The 16968-nt window shown below is 40.9% G+C and overlaps 1 protein-coding gene across 1 annotated transcript in view; it reads right to left on the bottom strand.

The window, feature by feature from the left end:
- The window catches only part of LOC132406092 (putative Polycomb group protein ASXL3), a 230275-nt gene that overhangs the window by 182079 nt on the left and 31228 nt on the right, over positions 1-16968 (bottom strand). Inside the window, exon 4 of the mRNA XM_059991342.1 lies at positions 8517-8644. Within this exon, the coding sequence (XP_059847325.1) occupies positions 8517-8644 (128 nt within the window). The remainder of the gene's footprint in view (positions 1-8516; positions 8645-16968) is intronic.

Below are 16968 nucleotides of genomic sequence, written 5' to 3'. Positions count from 1 at the left end.
GGCCTCTTGGTGGCCTCCTTCAGTAGTCTCCTTCCACAGTCACTCAGTTTTTGAGGACAGTCTGCCCTGGGCAGATTTACAGTGGTGCCATATTCTTTCCATTTCTTGATGATTGACTTTACTGTATTCCAAGGGATATTCAGTGACTTGGCAATTTTCCATCTCCTGGCGTGCTTTTCAATAACCTATTCACAGAGTTGCTTGGAGTGTTCTTTTGTCTTCATGGTGTAGTTTTTGCCAGGATACTGACTCACCAGCAGTCTGACCTTCCAGATACAGGTGTATTTTTACTACAATCAATTGAAACACCTTGATTGTTCTCAGATGATCTCAATTTAACTAATTACATAACTTCTAAAACCAACTTAGTATGCATATGACAGGGTGTGCATACTTATGTGATCGATTATTTAGTGCTTTATATTTGTAATTAATTTAAATCATTTTGTAGAGATCTGTTTTCACTTTGACATGTCTTTTTCTGTTGATCAGTGTCAAAAAAAGCCGAATTAAATCCACTGTGATTCAATGTTCTATAACAATAAAACATGTGAACTTCCAAGGTGGTGGAGGGGGTGTGAATACTTTTTATAGGCACTGTATTTTAAACCCTCCCAAGTAAATCTAGCCAACTTACCTGCAAGAATTGGACCCCCTTAGGGTCAGTTTAACTCATCTCATTTGGTACAGATTGTACCATCCCAAAAGTGATCCCAATGATCCATAAGTCTGAACCCCTTCCCCGTGCACCAGTTCCTCAGCCACGTCTAGGGTTTATCCAGCTTTATGTTCTTTAAGAGACCGAGCACTGCTTCCTTGTTTATCTTAAAATGCTCTAGCATATTAGCATGCTCCACACTGGTCTCCCTATCCTCCATCTTTGTAAATATTGATGCAAAGTGCTCACTTAGGACCTCATGCACATCCTCTGCCTCTAAGCATATGCTTCTTTCTTTATCCATGAGTGGTCCTGCCTGTTGGGTAGTTATCCTCTTGTTATTGATGTAAGTACAGAAACCTGAAGGCACACACTCAGCGATTCAGAAATAGCTTCTTCCCCTCTGCCATCCAATTTCTAAATGGACATTGGACATGAACACTACCTCACTACTTTTTTTTGTATTTGTTTTTTCTGCAATACTTATTTTAACTGAACTATTTAATAGACATATACTGTAATTCAGTTTTTTCTCTACATTTATCATGAACTTCATTGTCCTGCTGTCGTAAAGTTAACAAATTTTACAACATATGCTAATAATATTGAACCTGATTCTGATGTATAGAATGCCTTTGGAGTCTCTTTTTACTCCTACTTGCCACAGACTTTCTGTGGCTCCTCCTGGCTTTCCCAATTCCCTTCTTGAGTTCTCTTCTGGCTTCTTCATAATCGTCAAGAGCTCTGTTTGATTTTTAGTTTCCTAAATCTTACCTATGCTTTATATTCTTTCTTGAATAAATCCCCCACCTCTCTCAATATTCAAGGTTTTGTTACCTTACCATCCTTTGTCCCTTTATTCATATTGGAACATACCTGTTCTGAACATGATATCCAATTCAGAAAACAAGTGCTCCCTTTGCACCTCTTTATTACAGATCAGTACACGGAAATCCCAGAATATGAGATGCTCAAGTACTATATTGTTTGCGATGGAAAAATATTGGTGTTTTGCATGAATCAGAAGGTTGTGAATTTGACTTACTCCAAGGATTTTATGACAAAATCTAGAATGAATGATGTGATGGTTTCCTGTTGTTCTCAATAGAGCACTGTACTTTTAAAGTTGCTTGTTCTACAATGAGATACTGAATAAACTTTAGTCCAGCCTCTTAAGTGGATTCCCCAAACTGATATTATGAATAACAAAGGTGTTCATTACAATGTATTGGCTAATGTTTATCTCTTAAACAATATCACTAAAAAAGATAAAATCTTCATTATATTTCTGCTATTACAAAAATGTATTATGAAATCTTAAGGTCACAGAGAGCAAAAAATAAATGTAATATTTTTCTTTCTTTAGCTATTAATACTGGAAAGTGGACCACTGAGAATCTGTTCTGAGTATATTGAAATTCATAGTAATTATTTTACTCCATTAATGATAAGGGTGCTATGAAAAATTACTGAACTGAACCTATTAATATTGTCTCTCTCTCTCTCTCTCTGTCTCTCTACTGATGCTGCTTGATCTGCTGAGTGTTTCCAGCATTTTCAATTTTTATTTCAGATCCCCAGCATGAGAAGGACTTTTTACAAAATAACTCTAGTAATTTTAAGCAACACTCAACCATGTGAATTTCAAAAGATAAATTAGATCTGACTAATGCCTGCAATGCACACTTTATCCATTGGTGATGATGTTGCACCTCTGTCATTACAGGTTCAATCTTAATCAGTTTACTAGAAATAATAAAATTACTTGTCTCCAAAACCAAAAATCTATCAATGAACTTTTATCACTTAACTTTTAGTTGTAGTTACAAGTTCAAATATTTATTTGTCCTACTTTGTCCCTAGCATCTCCAAGGAAAAGGAATTTCTGCATTTTTGAAGCTGCTCCTCAGAGCTATAACCTTAGCCCAACCATCTTCAATTTCTTCATCAATGATCCTACCTATATTGGAAGGTGAAGAAATGTAGACCTTTACTGCTGATAGATACTGTTTGTCCCAGAGACTAGTGATTCTGTGGAATTCTCACCCAGAGACTACATCATTAGGTATATTTAAGACACAGGTTTGTGGATAGCAATGGATATTAAGGGTTATGAAGAAAAGGCAGGATGATGAAGCTTATTCCATGGCTAGATCAATTATAATGTTATTGAATGGTAGAGCTGGCTCAACCAGATGGCTCGCTTTTCTTATGTTCTTACGTAATGTTAACTCCTACAAGACTAAATGACAACCTTGGTCTGAGACTTGTGATCATAGATTCATGTTAAGCAAATACCAAGCAGTAGTCACCTACAACACAAGGTCCACTGCTTCCCTTATGAGTTCAATTACAAATCCCTCACTGAAAACATTTTAGGGTTTCTATTAACCATATAAACAATGTGGTATAGCAATAGGTTGCAATAAAAAGCTCATCTGTTCATTCCCAACATTTCCCAAAGTTCAAAACTTTCAAAGTAAATGTATTATCAAAGTACATATATGACACCACATACAGCCTTGAGCTTTATTTTCTTGTGGTCATGGTCAGTAAATCGAAGAACATAAAAGAATCAATGAAATACCGCAACCAACAGGGTAGACAAATAACCAATGTACAAAAACCAAACTGTGCAAATACAAGACAAAAAAAAAAATCGGAAATAAATATTGAGAACATGAGGTGAAGAGTCCTTGAGTCCATAGGTTGTGGTTGTGGGAACAGTTCAATAAAGGTGCAAGTGAAGTTGAATGAAGTTATTGCCACTGCTTCAAGAACTTGATGGTTGAGGGGTAATAATTGTTCCTGAACCTGCTAGTGTAAGTCCCGAGTCTCCTGTACCTTCTTCCTGATGGCAGCAGTGAGAAGAGACTATGACATGGGCAGAGGGGGACCCTGGTGATGGATGCTGTTTCCCTGCAATAGCACTCTGTGTAGCTGTGCTCAATGGAGGGGAGGGCTTTACTTGTGATAGACTGGCCCATATCAAATATTTTGTGTAGGAATTTCATTGGTGTGTCCATACAACCAGTCAATATACCACACATCACTAAAAGTTTGTCAAAGTATTAAATGTCATGGCAAATCTTTGCAAACTTTTAAGAAAATAGAAGCACTGCCTTGCTTTCTTCATAATTGCACTTGTGTGTTGTGCCTATGACAGGTCCTCCAAAATGACTATTGGTCATTAACATCAACTATTCTCAAATGTTTTGAGTGATTGGTTATGGAGAACATTAAAGCCTTTCTCCCAGCTACACTGGAGCCTTTCCAGCTTCACTCAGAATGATCCACTGATGATGTAATAGCCTCTGCCTTCTACTCTGTCCTGTCCCACCTAGAGAATCGGCTCTCATATGCTAGACTGCTATTTATAGACTATTTAAAAGAAAGGCCACAGTCAGTCCATGTTGGCAGCAACATCTCTCCTCACATTATGCTGAGCACTGGCGCTCCCCAGGCCTGAGCTCAGCCTGCTGCTGTTTACACTTGTCACATGACTGTCACAGGATCCCTGTCATCAAGTTTGCAGGTGACACAACAGTGGCTGGCCTCATCAAGAACAATGACTAGATTGCATAGAGAGAGGAAGTGGAGCGGTTGCTGCATTGGTGTAAGAAGAGCAACCATAGCCTGAATGTGGAGAAGACAAACAAAATTATTGTGGACTTCAGGAAGGTGTAGGCGAACCATCCCCCTCTGTGAATACATGGATCATCTGTAGAGAGAGTGAAGTGTGCACCAATTTCCTGGGAGTTTACATCACAGATGACCTCACCTGGTCCCTTAATATCACCTCCCTGAACAAGGCACAGCAGCGCCTTCACTTCCTAAGAAGATTGAGGCAAGCAAAGCTCTCTCCCCAATCTTAACTGCGTTTTACAGGAGCCTCAAAGAGAGCTACCTGACAAGCTGCATCGCCATCTGGTACGGCAGCAATCAAACATCAGACCAGAAGTCCCTACAAAGGACTGTGAGAACAGCTGAGAGGATCATTGGGGTCTACTTACCATCCATCAGAGACATTTATCAGGAGCGTTGGGTGCGCAGGGCCCTTAATATTATTAAGGACACCACCCATCCATCCAGCACCCTCTTTAATTTTCTACCATCAGGCAGGAGACTAGAATGTATAAAAACAAGAATGATCATGATAAAAAACAATTTCTTCTCCCTGGCTATTAGGCTCTGAACTCCTGGCCACATTGTATTCAAAGTGTCACTAGTTAATCAGTTCTGTACCTTACAATGTTTAATATTAATGCACTTTAGTTTGTTATTTATCTGTGAATCCTCTGTAGATTTTATCCTTACCTTCATAAATTATCGTGTGTTATCTGTACTGCTATGTTTTACACCCTGGTTCAATGAGACATTGTCTCATTTCTAAATATATTATCTTGTTATATACATGTATGTAGATAAATGACAATAAACTGCACTTGACTTGACTTGAAATGATAATATCGAGGAATTTAAAGTTGCTCTCCATCTCCACCTTTGATCCCCCATCATGGACCTCTGGTTTCCTTTTCCTGAAGTCAATAATCCTCTGTTTGGTTTTGCTGACATTGAGTGAGAGAGTTGTGGCAGGACTCAGCCAGATTCTCAATCTACCCCATCTGTAACACACCATCCAAGGGTGTGGTGATCATCTGAATGTGTGGTGCTGTATCAAGGAGCACAAAATTCTTGTTAGGCTAATTCACTGGCAGCTATTCACAAACTCAAGAGTTTTATAATCTTATTTTTTTATCAATACGTTTTAGAACTTTTCTATAGTGCTGATAGGGTAATAATCAAAGTGATGGGGTCTGTAGACAATAGGAGGCTCTAAGAAATGAGTTTTAGAAATTTGTATTGCCAGATTACACATAAACTTATCAACTGACATTGTCAACATCACAGACAACATCAGTAAATAATGTTCAACTTCTAGCTACAAAGTTAGATTTTAATTTTGGAACAAAAAAGCAGAAAATAGTCCTCAAAACTATTAAAATGAATTGCCTTACCCTCTTTATTGATTTTAAGATGAGAACAAAGGAAAAGACTTTAAAACTACTCTGCGTGTCACCTATTAGTCAAAAAACTAAAGCTGTAACAATTGTTGCCATAGATATATATATATTTACTCTCTTATATAACTATGCCAATTCTCTGTCATGAGCCTTGCAAAAACAAGAGGGGCTTTTTAAGTTTAAGAGGTACAACGCTATTTGTAAAATAGCCAGCTTTTGCCTAGCTCTGTTAGTTAATATTGTTTATTCAATTAAGCTTCTATTAATGCTGACCTCCAAAATTATGATTTTGGTTTCATTAATAGTGGTTTACATGAAGTCAGGGGAGATGAAAAATAACCTTAATCCACTGTAATTCACCTTCCATCACAAAAAGATCTATGATGGATGCCGTCACCAAAGCCTATGCTCATTTCTGGAGCATCTGGACAGTCGAGACACCTACAATGGATAAACTGAAAACAGATTCAATTATGCCTTTAATATTAAAATCCAAACTCCAAGACCTGGTACTCAATACATCCCTTGGCAACTGGATCCTCAACTTCCTGACTGCAATCAGTAAGGACAGCCAGCCATACTTCTGTCTCAATTACTTTCAACAGCGGTGAACAAGTTTGTGTTCCCAGTCTCCCACTCTACACCCTGTGCAATACGTATTGCATGGTCAGATTCTGCTCAAACTCCAACAATACGTTTGCAGATGATATCACTATAGTGGGTCATATTTCAAATAATGTTGAATTAAAGTACAGGATGGAGATAAAGCACTTAGAAACAATACGGTGTCATGACAACAACCTTTCCCTCAATGTGAGCAAAACAAAAGAGCTGGTCATTGCTTCAGGAAAGGAGCAGTGTACGTGCTCCTGTTATATCAAAGTGCAGGAGAGTTGAGAAAGTTGAGAACTTTAAGCTCCTAGGAGTGACCATCACCAAAAACCAATCCTAGTCCAACTATGTTGATCCACAACCAAGAAAGCTCACCAGTGCCTCAGCATCCTCAGGAGGGTAAAGAAATTTGGCATGTCCCCTTTGACCCTTACTCATTTTTATCAATGCCTCACAGAAAGCATAAACTAGCATTATAACTCTTTTTCTACTCAGTTTCTTAAAGCAGCTGCCTAGGTGTTCAATAAAATTGTTGATGCAAATAAGCAATCCTGCATGAATATTATTGAAAAGAACATTTGTACATGGCAGTGGGACTGAGGAGGGGAGAAAAGATCAGTCATGATTGAATGGTAGAGCAGACTCAATGGGCCAAATGGCCTAATTCTGCTCCTATGACTTATGGGCATTTCAAGACATACATACTCACATAGCAGAGTTCTATTACTGATGATGCAATGGCTTGTCATGTGATTTAGTTTGTGTTAATTGACATTTTGCTTTTCTCTCTAACCAAATTGTTAGCATCAGTAATCGTTTACAAAGTAGTTCCCTAGATCAACAAGTTTGATGTTCTTCTCAAAATAGAAACTTTCCCCATTAACATCTAGGACATGAGATGCACTAGGAAAGCACAAACACAGAGATGTGGTAAATAGTGAAGGCTGTGCTGCCAAATGGTAATTCAGTGCAGGAAACTGAATAGAGACATACTGAGAAGTGGAAGTGAGGCCTGACAGAACTTGTGTTCAAATGTATAATGCCTGCTGGGTTATGTTGATCGCTCTATAGAATTTTGTACATTTTTGAAATGAGGCATCCACCTTGACATGTCAAAAGCAAACTGAGATAACCAATCTGGTGTATTGCATTCAATACTCATGATATGATCTCTTCCACACTGGGGAAACCAATTGTGAGACTGCCTTGGGTCAGCAGAATGTACTTAGAACTCCTGTTGCCTTGCAGTTTGAATCTATGTCCTACTTACTCTTGCAATATAATTATATGATATATTAATTATACTTGGTAATCCATCACATTAGTATATAAAATTATCAATTAATAATATTGTATAAATTTGAGGAATAACACTTCATCTTCTGTCTGGTGTGTTGCAGGCATTGCTAAATTCTACAAATTTGGGTTGCTTGCTTTCTTTTTCTGTGACAGAGTGGCCATATCTTTTGTTAAGTTATCTGTCTGTGATATTGGCTCTGTTCCTCTCCCTCCAAAGGCACAGTTTCAACTGCAAGGCACATCCTATAGCCATACAATTGTGAAGTTTACATTTCATTGTTGACGTTCATTAACTGCCTTAATTTTACTGCTTTTGTTCATTTTCTCCCTTATTGTCCTATGACTGGGTGACCTATACAACACCTTTATGACAACTTCAGCCATTCTCAGAAATATACTCCTGGCATTATTCATCCACCACTACAGCACACCCACCTTCCCCACCCCACCTACATCTCTCTGCAACTTTATGTTCTCTTCGTCAGTTCTGATGAAGACTCTTCAACGTAAAATGTTAATTTTGCTTTTCATTCCACAGATGATTGCTGAGTAATTTCAGTATTTTTCCATCTTTTAAATTTCAGATTTCCGTATCTGCATTTTTTTTTGATGTTCTTTAACTAACTGGAGTCATAGAAAAGTACAGCACAGAAACAGGCTCATCAGTCCATCCAGCCAATGCCAAACCAATTAAACTGCCTGCACTGGATCCACAAGTGAATGTATTTTTAGATCTGTTTACGTACAAGTCAAGATTCAAAGGTAAACTTAATCTCTTAGAGTAGAAGATTCTCGGAACACGTTTGATCCTTCAATGAATTTCCTATAAAGTTTGACAATTACTTTGTTTATCAGCTGAAGGGAGGAAAAAATGAGAATACCATATTATTAAAGGACATAAGATTGTAATTGTTTAACCTTACCTGTTTTAGTGCTTTTTTGGTATGCTGCTGAGTAGAAGATATCAGCTTGTTTTGTGCAATTGTTGTTGAAGAATTTGTATTATGTGGAGAAGAACTCTCATCAGGCACATGTTTTTTCTCTGGACAAACTGAAAAATAGATGAAAAACGTACTATTGACTATTCTGTAAGAGTTCTTCCCGGTAACAGACAAACAAAATCTAAGATTTTAAATTTACTGAAAAGGAGCAAACAGCAGTTTCATCGATCTGCAGACCTGCTTGTTAAATATGGCCATGCACGTACAGAAGGTCATTCCTGATATCCTCATACCATACATCAGTCTGCTCATGGTTCCACCAACGCTGAATACTATCATACTCCAAGTACCTCTCAACAACCAACACTACTATTTCAGGGTGACACTGTTGAAAATAATTTTACAGACAATAATCCTACCTTTTCAATTCTATAGTTGTCATCTTCTGACACACTTGCAATGAACTTGTCATCTTTTAAGGTCATGCTCTCTCTCAGCTTACTTTCAGATCCAAAGTCCTGGAGCTTTTCATTACTTACATCTTTATACCAATGCTCATAAGTAGTACTGCAGTAACCTTAGTGAATTTCATGAATGGCATCTTCTGATTTGGAATTGAAACTAAAGGCACAAGATTTTAAATATTCTGAAAAACATGAATAACATTTCTATCCCAGACACAGATGACCAAAGTTAAATTAATAACTTTGATAAAAATGAATTGTAATCTCTAGGCAGGCTATGAAAACTCAAAATTCAGAACAAGATCAGCAGAATAGTATCATACAGAATGAATGAATATTTAAAATAAAAAGGCCATCACTCCTTGTATTAACAACTGTGTGACTATCAATAATATCGCTTCCTTTTGGTCAACTAGCAAGTTTGCATGATTCAGTTGTGCATATGAGATGAACATAACTGTATGATCATACTTTATCCTAGGATTGTCTAATAATGCTTGACACATTTCTTCCTTCATACCAGTGAAACTGACAATGTCTAACCATCCTACACAAATTCTCAATACTATGCTGCTCCTATGGTACAGGAATACCCACTGATATTACCTCAAAGGGAGAGTTTTCTCCTTGATTATCAACTGTTCCAATTAATTATAAAATCAAAAAATGTTGGAAATATTCTGCAGGCCAGGAGAGAAACAGAGATTAAGTACCAGTGATGTCTTCCCACAGATGTGGCTTGACCTGCTACACATTTCCAGAATTTTCTGTTTTTATTTCAGACTTTCAGCATTGTCAGGTTATGGATTTCCAGGGTGAAAGAAGGATGGAAAGAGAAAATGAATACAGAGTAGAAAGAGGAAGAAATACAAAGCAGGTCCCTCTCTGCATGCTTTATTGCAGTTTATCTCAGCTGCCTAGTTTCATCTGGCAAACTTTCAATATCTGAAGCTGTACATCACTCAGTAAATCCCTCAATGGAATGTTCTTGATTCATACTTATGATTAAGGTATTGACATTAAATGGTTATTTTTATACCTTGGAGACCACATGCAACTACATTTTGATTGACATCTATTCTACATCTAAGGAAATTACATTGTATTAGAGACTACACTGGCAGGTGCCACATTGTATTCCACTGATGGAAATTCATATTTATCTTATTGGTTGTGATCTTTTTAATGTCCTAAGGAGATGAATAATATATAAATGTAAGTCCTCTCAGGACAATGTAACATTGTGTAACTGAATAAGGAACAGAATGCATTACTTTTAATATAACAAAATACTGAACTATGCTTCACAGTAACGTTATCAAACAATACTTCAATACTCTCAAGGAGATATTGGACCAAAGTTCTAAGTTCAAAGTAAATTTATTATGAAAGTAAATAAATGTTACCAAATACAACCCCTTGATTTATTTTCTTGCAAGCCTACCCAATAAATCCAAAACCATTTTCACACCATAACCAGATAATAATTTTTAGCCACAGTCGGGTTTTGGGAGAAAATACCATCTGTATTCACCACAAATGAAAACACGACTTAGTGGAGTGATTAAATTGATCGCAAATCACCTTTATCAACATTTATAAATGCAAACATTAAGGACAGAACTTCTCTAACTCTTCCTCCACTACATTGATTACTGCATTAGTGTTGGTCCATGCACCCATGCTGAGCTTGTCAATTTTATCAATTTTGCCTTTAACTTCCACCCCCCAAGTTCATTAGGTCCACCTCTGACACCTCCTTCCCCTTTCTCAATCTCTCTATCTCCATCTCTGGAGACAAGCTGTCAACCAACATCTTTTATAAACTTACTGATTCCCATGGTTATCTTGCTTACACCTCTTCCTATCCTATCTCCTGTAAAAAGGCTATTTGCTTTTCTCAGTTCCTTCACCTCTGCCACATCTGTTCCCAGGTTGGGGCTTTCCATTCCAGGACAGAATGGAAAGGAATCTTCCATTCCTTTCTTCCTGATGAAAGGAATGTTCCTGATGTCTTAATAGTGAGAGAGTTCCTCTTGACCTTACCTACCACCCCATCAGCCTCTGCATCTAACACATAATCCTCCTCAATTTCCACCATCTCCAAAGAGATCCTGCCACAAAATACATCTTTACCTCCCCCTTTCTCTCTGCTTTTGCAGAGATCACTTCCTCCATAATTCCTTCATTGATTTGTCCCTCCTCACTAATCTTCCTCCTGGCACTTATTCCTGCAAGTGTACAAAGTGCTACAACTGCCCATACATTCTTCCCTCACCTCCGTTTGGGGCCCCAAATAGTCCTTCCAAGTGAGGCAACTTCACCTGCAAATCTGTTGAGGTCGTTTTTAGGCCATTTTTACTGTTACTCTGCTGTGGGAGCTATGGATCTATTTATTGTCTGTCTGTATTCTATTTGTGCTGTATGTTCTCACTCTGGGTTAAGTTAATTTGTTAAGTAGGTATGGGTGATGGGCAGCGTTGGGTAGCGGTTAAAATAAATTAATATAGTCACCTGTTCACATGCTTGATGGCATAGAGAGGGGGTGAGTAGGGACGGCATATCTTTCATTGACCACTTGTTTGAATTTGATTTAATTATGCTCGTTTCATTTTACACGAATTATGGAAGAGTCAAATAATTTTATTGTTGGCTTTTAATAGAGGATTAAACATACTTTTACAACTTGGAACTCAGTGAGTTGGAAGAGTGTCATACAATTCAATACCTCCTCACTTAGCCTCTCAGCATCTTTTAGTTTGTCTTCAAGTAATCACCACGTTTTGCCAAGGAACATTTTTTGAACCAAATAAACATCAGTTTATGACAAAGCCATCAGCATGGACTATTTTGCACAATGTTTCACGTTCTGGAAGAAGAGGTTTGCTCGGACCCGTCGGGGAAAAAGGAATTCCAACACAAAGGAATCCAAAGAAAGGCCAGTTGGTTATCAGAGGTAACTATTATTGCAACACTGAGCAACATGAACAGCTGAAGTGGGTGGCCTACCCTATGGCTTTGTGTTGATTCATGCTGTGTACTTGTGGATTGAACCACTGTTTGATCATGGGGTGTTTGCTTGATGGTTTGTTGTTCGGTTTAATTGAAGTGCTCATGGCCCTGATTTATTGTGCGGTTTGTGAAGTTTTTGAGAGCCAAAATATTGTCCCAGTTGCTGGTTGAGGTGCTGTGGATGCAATATTGTTTGTCTGTTACCTGCGTTGATTGAATGGAATACCACCAAGTCATGCTTCACATTCCTTTCTTTTTACAATATTTTTATTCAGAAGAAATAAAACAAAATTTACAGAGTGCAACACATAGATACATCTCAACATAATTTGTGTACATTTATATATTGTAATAAAATAGATCAAAATGTTACAGCATAACACATAAAGGTATACCACTCTGTATTCAAAAATTTAAAGATAAGTCATACATCATAAAAGTAATTTTTATATAAAAAAAGTCAACCCCCTACCAACTACCAAAGAAAAAAGCTGATGGATGATAATGGATAATTAGAAAAAAAGACATATTCACTTAAGAGAAGATAAAAATATACATAAAAGTCTGTGCATTGTTAAACTTTATAAATTAGAAAAGTAATTTAGGAAAGGTCCCCATCACATTCCAACAGAGATGTTTCTCAAGTTCCAATGCATGTTAAATTCTGGATATAACAGCTGACAGCAGAAAGACTAGCTTATGGAGTTCTGCTGCAGGAAGAAAATCTTCTGTATTAACTACCTTCTCTGCATGCATTAAAACAGAGGCTGATTGAGGCTGAATTAATGGCACATCAATGATTATTGAAGGGCAAACATGCACTGGAAGAGCAAGAGAAAGTTACAGTACAGGGAGGAGCAGTTTAAGTTGGAGAAAGAAACTGCTGCATGTATGCCTGAAGGTAGTGTGCCAAGGGTTTCAAGTCTGTTGACTGTTGAAAGTGTTGCAATAGGAAAGTTGTTACATACCCCGTGGGTATCTTAAGACTGTCTCATGACCATGATGTAATTGAGTATCTGGTGAGCATGATGTAATGGTCTTATGATGGTGGAGTGATGTACTTTCCCGCCAGTGATGTCACATGATGTATTTCCCTGTTGTTTAAGTCGTCCATTACTTTATTATGCTGGTATTTGGTTTCATGACACAGTTTTGTTTTAAAGTGGAGTTTTAATTCTTACTGTAAGGTACATTGTCTTCGTGCTGGCAGTTTTGAAAATCACTGCCAGTTATGTTTGATATATCTTTGATTTAATTTTAAAGTCTAAGTATTGGAGATTTACTGAAGTACGGAAACCCGGAGGACCAAGTAAAGTTGGTGTCGTCGGCAGTTTAATACAAGATCGACCTTATTGGATCTTCGTTCAAGGAATAGTAACCTGCATCTGAGATAACCTGTCTTGTAAGGGCAGAAAGGGTTGGGGCAGAGTTATTCGTCAAGGTAAAGGTCAGTTCCTTCAAGCCGTTTTATTTTCTTCAACGTGAATCCTCCGGACAAGACATATTTTGGCTGGGATCAGCAGTAACGTCACATTGTCGAGGAATTCGTTACTTCAGGAAAATCTCTCCTAATTGACTGTATAAATCATTTGGACTTTCGCAATTATCACTTTAAGAACTGTGTTCGCATTTATCGCTTTAAGAACTGTTTGAGTTGCCGTATAGCAGTTAACTTCTGGTTAAGTTATTCGTTTGTTTACTTTTCATTTTTATTGAGCGGAGTTTAAATAAATGTTTATTTGTTTATAAAAAACCTGTTGTAGTCGCGTGCAATGCGATACTAAAGAAACACACGGAGACAGAGAGAGCTTAACTCAGAATGCCTGTACTGATTCAAAATTGCTCACTTAAATCTCCCCTCCCATGGTCCCCTGAGACCCGCGGGGCGGACATGACGTCAAACTGTCCCCAGAAGGTCCGCCCTGAACAGGTAGTTCCAAACGTGCTACCACGTGTCTGCCCGTGGCTCCCGATGGTGGTTCGAGTCCCGTGTGTGCGGGCCACTGCACCACCACCCACCACCCAAGAAACATCCATCAGGGGTGTGGAGCCCCCAGTCTGTGTGGCATGCCCGGGTGGCCGGCCTTGCCGGCGCAGTGCGGGTACCCTCACCGGTTGCTCAATGTCCAATTGCGCCGGTTTGAGGCGGTCCACTGTAAAAGTCTCTTCCCGGCCACCCACCTCCACGACACACATGGTTCAGTTGTGCCAGATCACCTTGAAGGGTCCCTCGCACGGCTGCTGTAGAGGTGACCTGTGCATGCCCCTGCGAATAAAAACATACTCACAGTCTCAGAGATCTTTAGGGGTGAAAGATGGCGTTTGGTCCACTTCTGGAGGTCAGGACCGGTGCCAGGGTCCCTACCTTGTCCCACAGCCTTGTTAGCACCACTGCTGGAGTTTCTTCTGAAGCTCGGGCCTTTAGTACGAACTCGCCTGGGACTGTCAGGGGGATGCCGTAGACCACTTCTGCCGAGGTGTCCAGGTCCTCCTTGGGGGCTGTGTGGATGCCCAGTAGGACCCAGGGAAGCACATCTGTCCAGTTGGGGCCCCTGAGCAGCGCCATCAGGGCCGACTTGAGATGCCGGTGGAATCGCTGTACTAAACTGTTGGACTGGGGATGGTATGCTGTGGTGTGATGCAGCTGGGTGCCCAGGAGCTGCGCCAATTTTGTCCACAAGCCAGACATGAATTGCCCTCTGTCAGAGGTGATGTCCATTGGGAGGCCAAACCTGGCAATCCAGTTTGCAATGAGTGCCCTGGCGCAGGACTCAGTGGACGTGTCTGCGAGCGGTACGGCTTCCGGCCATCTGGTGAACCTGTCTACCACGGTAAAGATGTAGCTGGCACCCTGGGAGACTGGCAGGGGGCCGACGATGTCCATGTGGATGTATTGGAACCTCCTGTGCGTCAGCCGGAACTGCTAGAAGGGAGTCTTCACGTGTCGCTGGACTTTGGCGATCTGGCAGTGCTTGCAGGTCCTGGCCCAGTGTCCGACCTGTTTGCACAAACCGTGCCAGACAAATCCGTCTGCTACCAGCTTGATGGATGCCCGGATGGATGGGTGGGCCAGGTCGTGCAGCGTGTCGAATACCTGGCACCTCCATGCTGCTGGTACCATGGGTCGGGGTTTGCCAGTAGACACGTCACACAGGAGTCGATGGAGACATCCTCCAACTGGAGCCCCGAAATGGCGGTGCGGTAAGCCAGGATCTCGGTGTCAGACCGTTGTGCTTCCGCCAGTGCTGTGTAGTCTGTTCCTGAGGATGATATGCCTACTGAGTGGAGGCAGGGGCGAGACAGTGTGTCGGCGACGATGTTGTTCTTCCCTGCGATGTGGCGGATGTCCGTGGTGAATTCTGAAATAAAGGACAGGTGCTGCAGGGCCGACCATGGGTCTGATACCTTGGCCAGTGCAAAGGTGAGGGGCTTGTGGTCCATATACACGGTGAACTCCTTCCCCTTGAGGAAGTACCAGAAATGCAGGACAGTCAGGTAGAGTGCTAGCAACTCTCTGTCGAAGGCACTGTACTTCACCTCTGGTGGCCGTAGGTGCCGGCTGAAGTAAGAGAGTGGTCGCCACTGGTCCTCAATGAGCTGCTCCAGGGCTCCGCCAACTGCCGTGTCGGAAGCGTCGACTCTGAGTGCCGTGGGTACATCGACTTTGCCAGTGCCAACCCCTCCATGGACTCCGCGCCATGGTCTTGCCGGCCATCAGGCTGAACAAGGGTCCCATGATGCGTGCTGCCGCCGGCACGAACCGATGATAAAAGCTAACCATCCCCATGAACTCCTGCAGTCCCTTGACCGTGCTGGGCTTGGGGAACTGGCAGATGGCCTGGACTTTGTCCAGTAGGGATACTGTGCCATGTCGGTTGACTGTGGCCCAAAAAATTGATCTCCATCAGCTCGAACTGGTACTTTGCCTGATTGATTGCTAGTCCTTGGTCACTCAGGCGTTGGCAGATCTGGCGCAAATGTGTCACATGCTCTTGGTGTGAACTGCTAGCCACCAGGATATCGTCCAAGTAAATGAAAACAAAATTCAGGCCATGGCCCACCGAGTCCGTGAGCCTTTGACTTGGGCACCATGTGCAGCAGGGATGCCCACGGTCTGTCTGAGTGGCATACGATTCCCATCTCTTCCATCTTACGGAACTCCTCCTTGGCGAGGTGGAGCTTGTCAGGTGGGAGCCTGCAAGCTCGGGTGTGCAGTGGTGGTCCTTGAGTGGGGATATGGTGCTGCATGCCGTGCTTGGGGTCGACCGTGGAGAACTGTGGAGACTATGGAGGGGAATTCCGCCAACACCCTGGCGAACTCGTTACCTGAGAGGGTCACGGAATCCAGGTGGAGGGCCAGTAGCTTGGCTTCTCCGAGCTGGAAAGTCTGGAACGTCTCGGCGTGGACCAAACGCCGGCCTTTTAGGTTGAGCAGGAGGCAGCTGGCTCGTAGGAAGTCTGCCCCTAGTAGTGGCTGTGACACCACTGCCAACGTGAAAGTCCAAGTGAAATAGCCGGACTTGAAATGCAGTGAGATAGTTCGCGGGCCATACGTCCGAATACTGGTGCCAGTTGCAGCGGTGGGCACATTCACTGACAGCGTATAAAAACACTCTTCTTTCAGACAATAGAGATCAAAATAGTACTTTTGATATTATGAGAAAGCAAAATGAAATAACAACCTTATTGGCACAACAAAAGTGCCTTTTGCCTTTGCCTAAAAGAGAGATTCTGATCTTCGACGGTGATCCACTACAGTACCATGCATTCGCAGAGGCCTTTGAAAAACAGTGTGAAAACAAAACTGACAGCCGTAGAGACAGTCTTTATTTCAATGAACAGTACACCAGGGGTCATCCTAGGGAACATGTTAGAAGTTGCTAGCATGATGATGCTAAGAGAGAATATGTCAAGGCTAAGGCTTTACTATTGGAATATTTTGATAATGAACAGAAAAT

This window comes from Hypanus sabinus, chromosome 1, assembly GCF_030144855.1.
Source record: "Hypanus sabinus isolate sHypSab1 chromosome 1, sHypSab1.hap1, whole genome shotgun sequence".
Taxonomy (NCBI): domain Eukaryota; kingdom Metazoa; phylum Chordata; class Chondrichthyes; order Myliobatiformes; family Dasyatidae; genus Hypanus; species Hypanus sabinus.
Note: the sequence above shows the minus strand (reverse complement) of the source record. Positions and strands in the feature narration are given on the sequence as shown.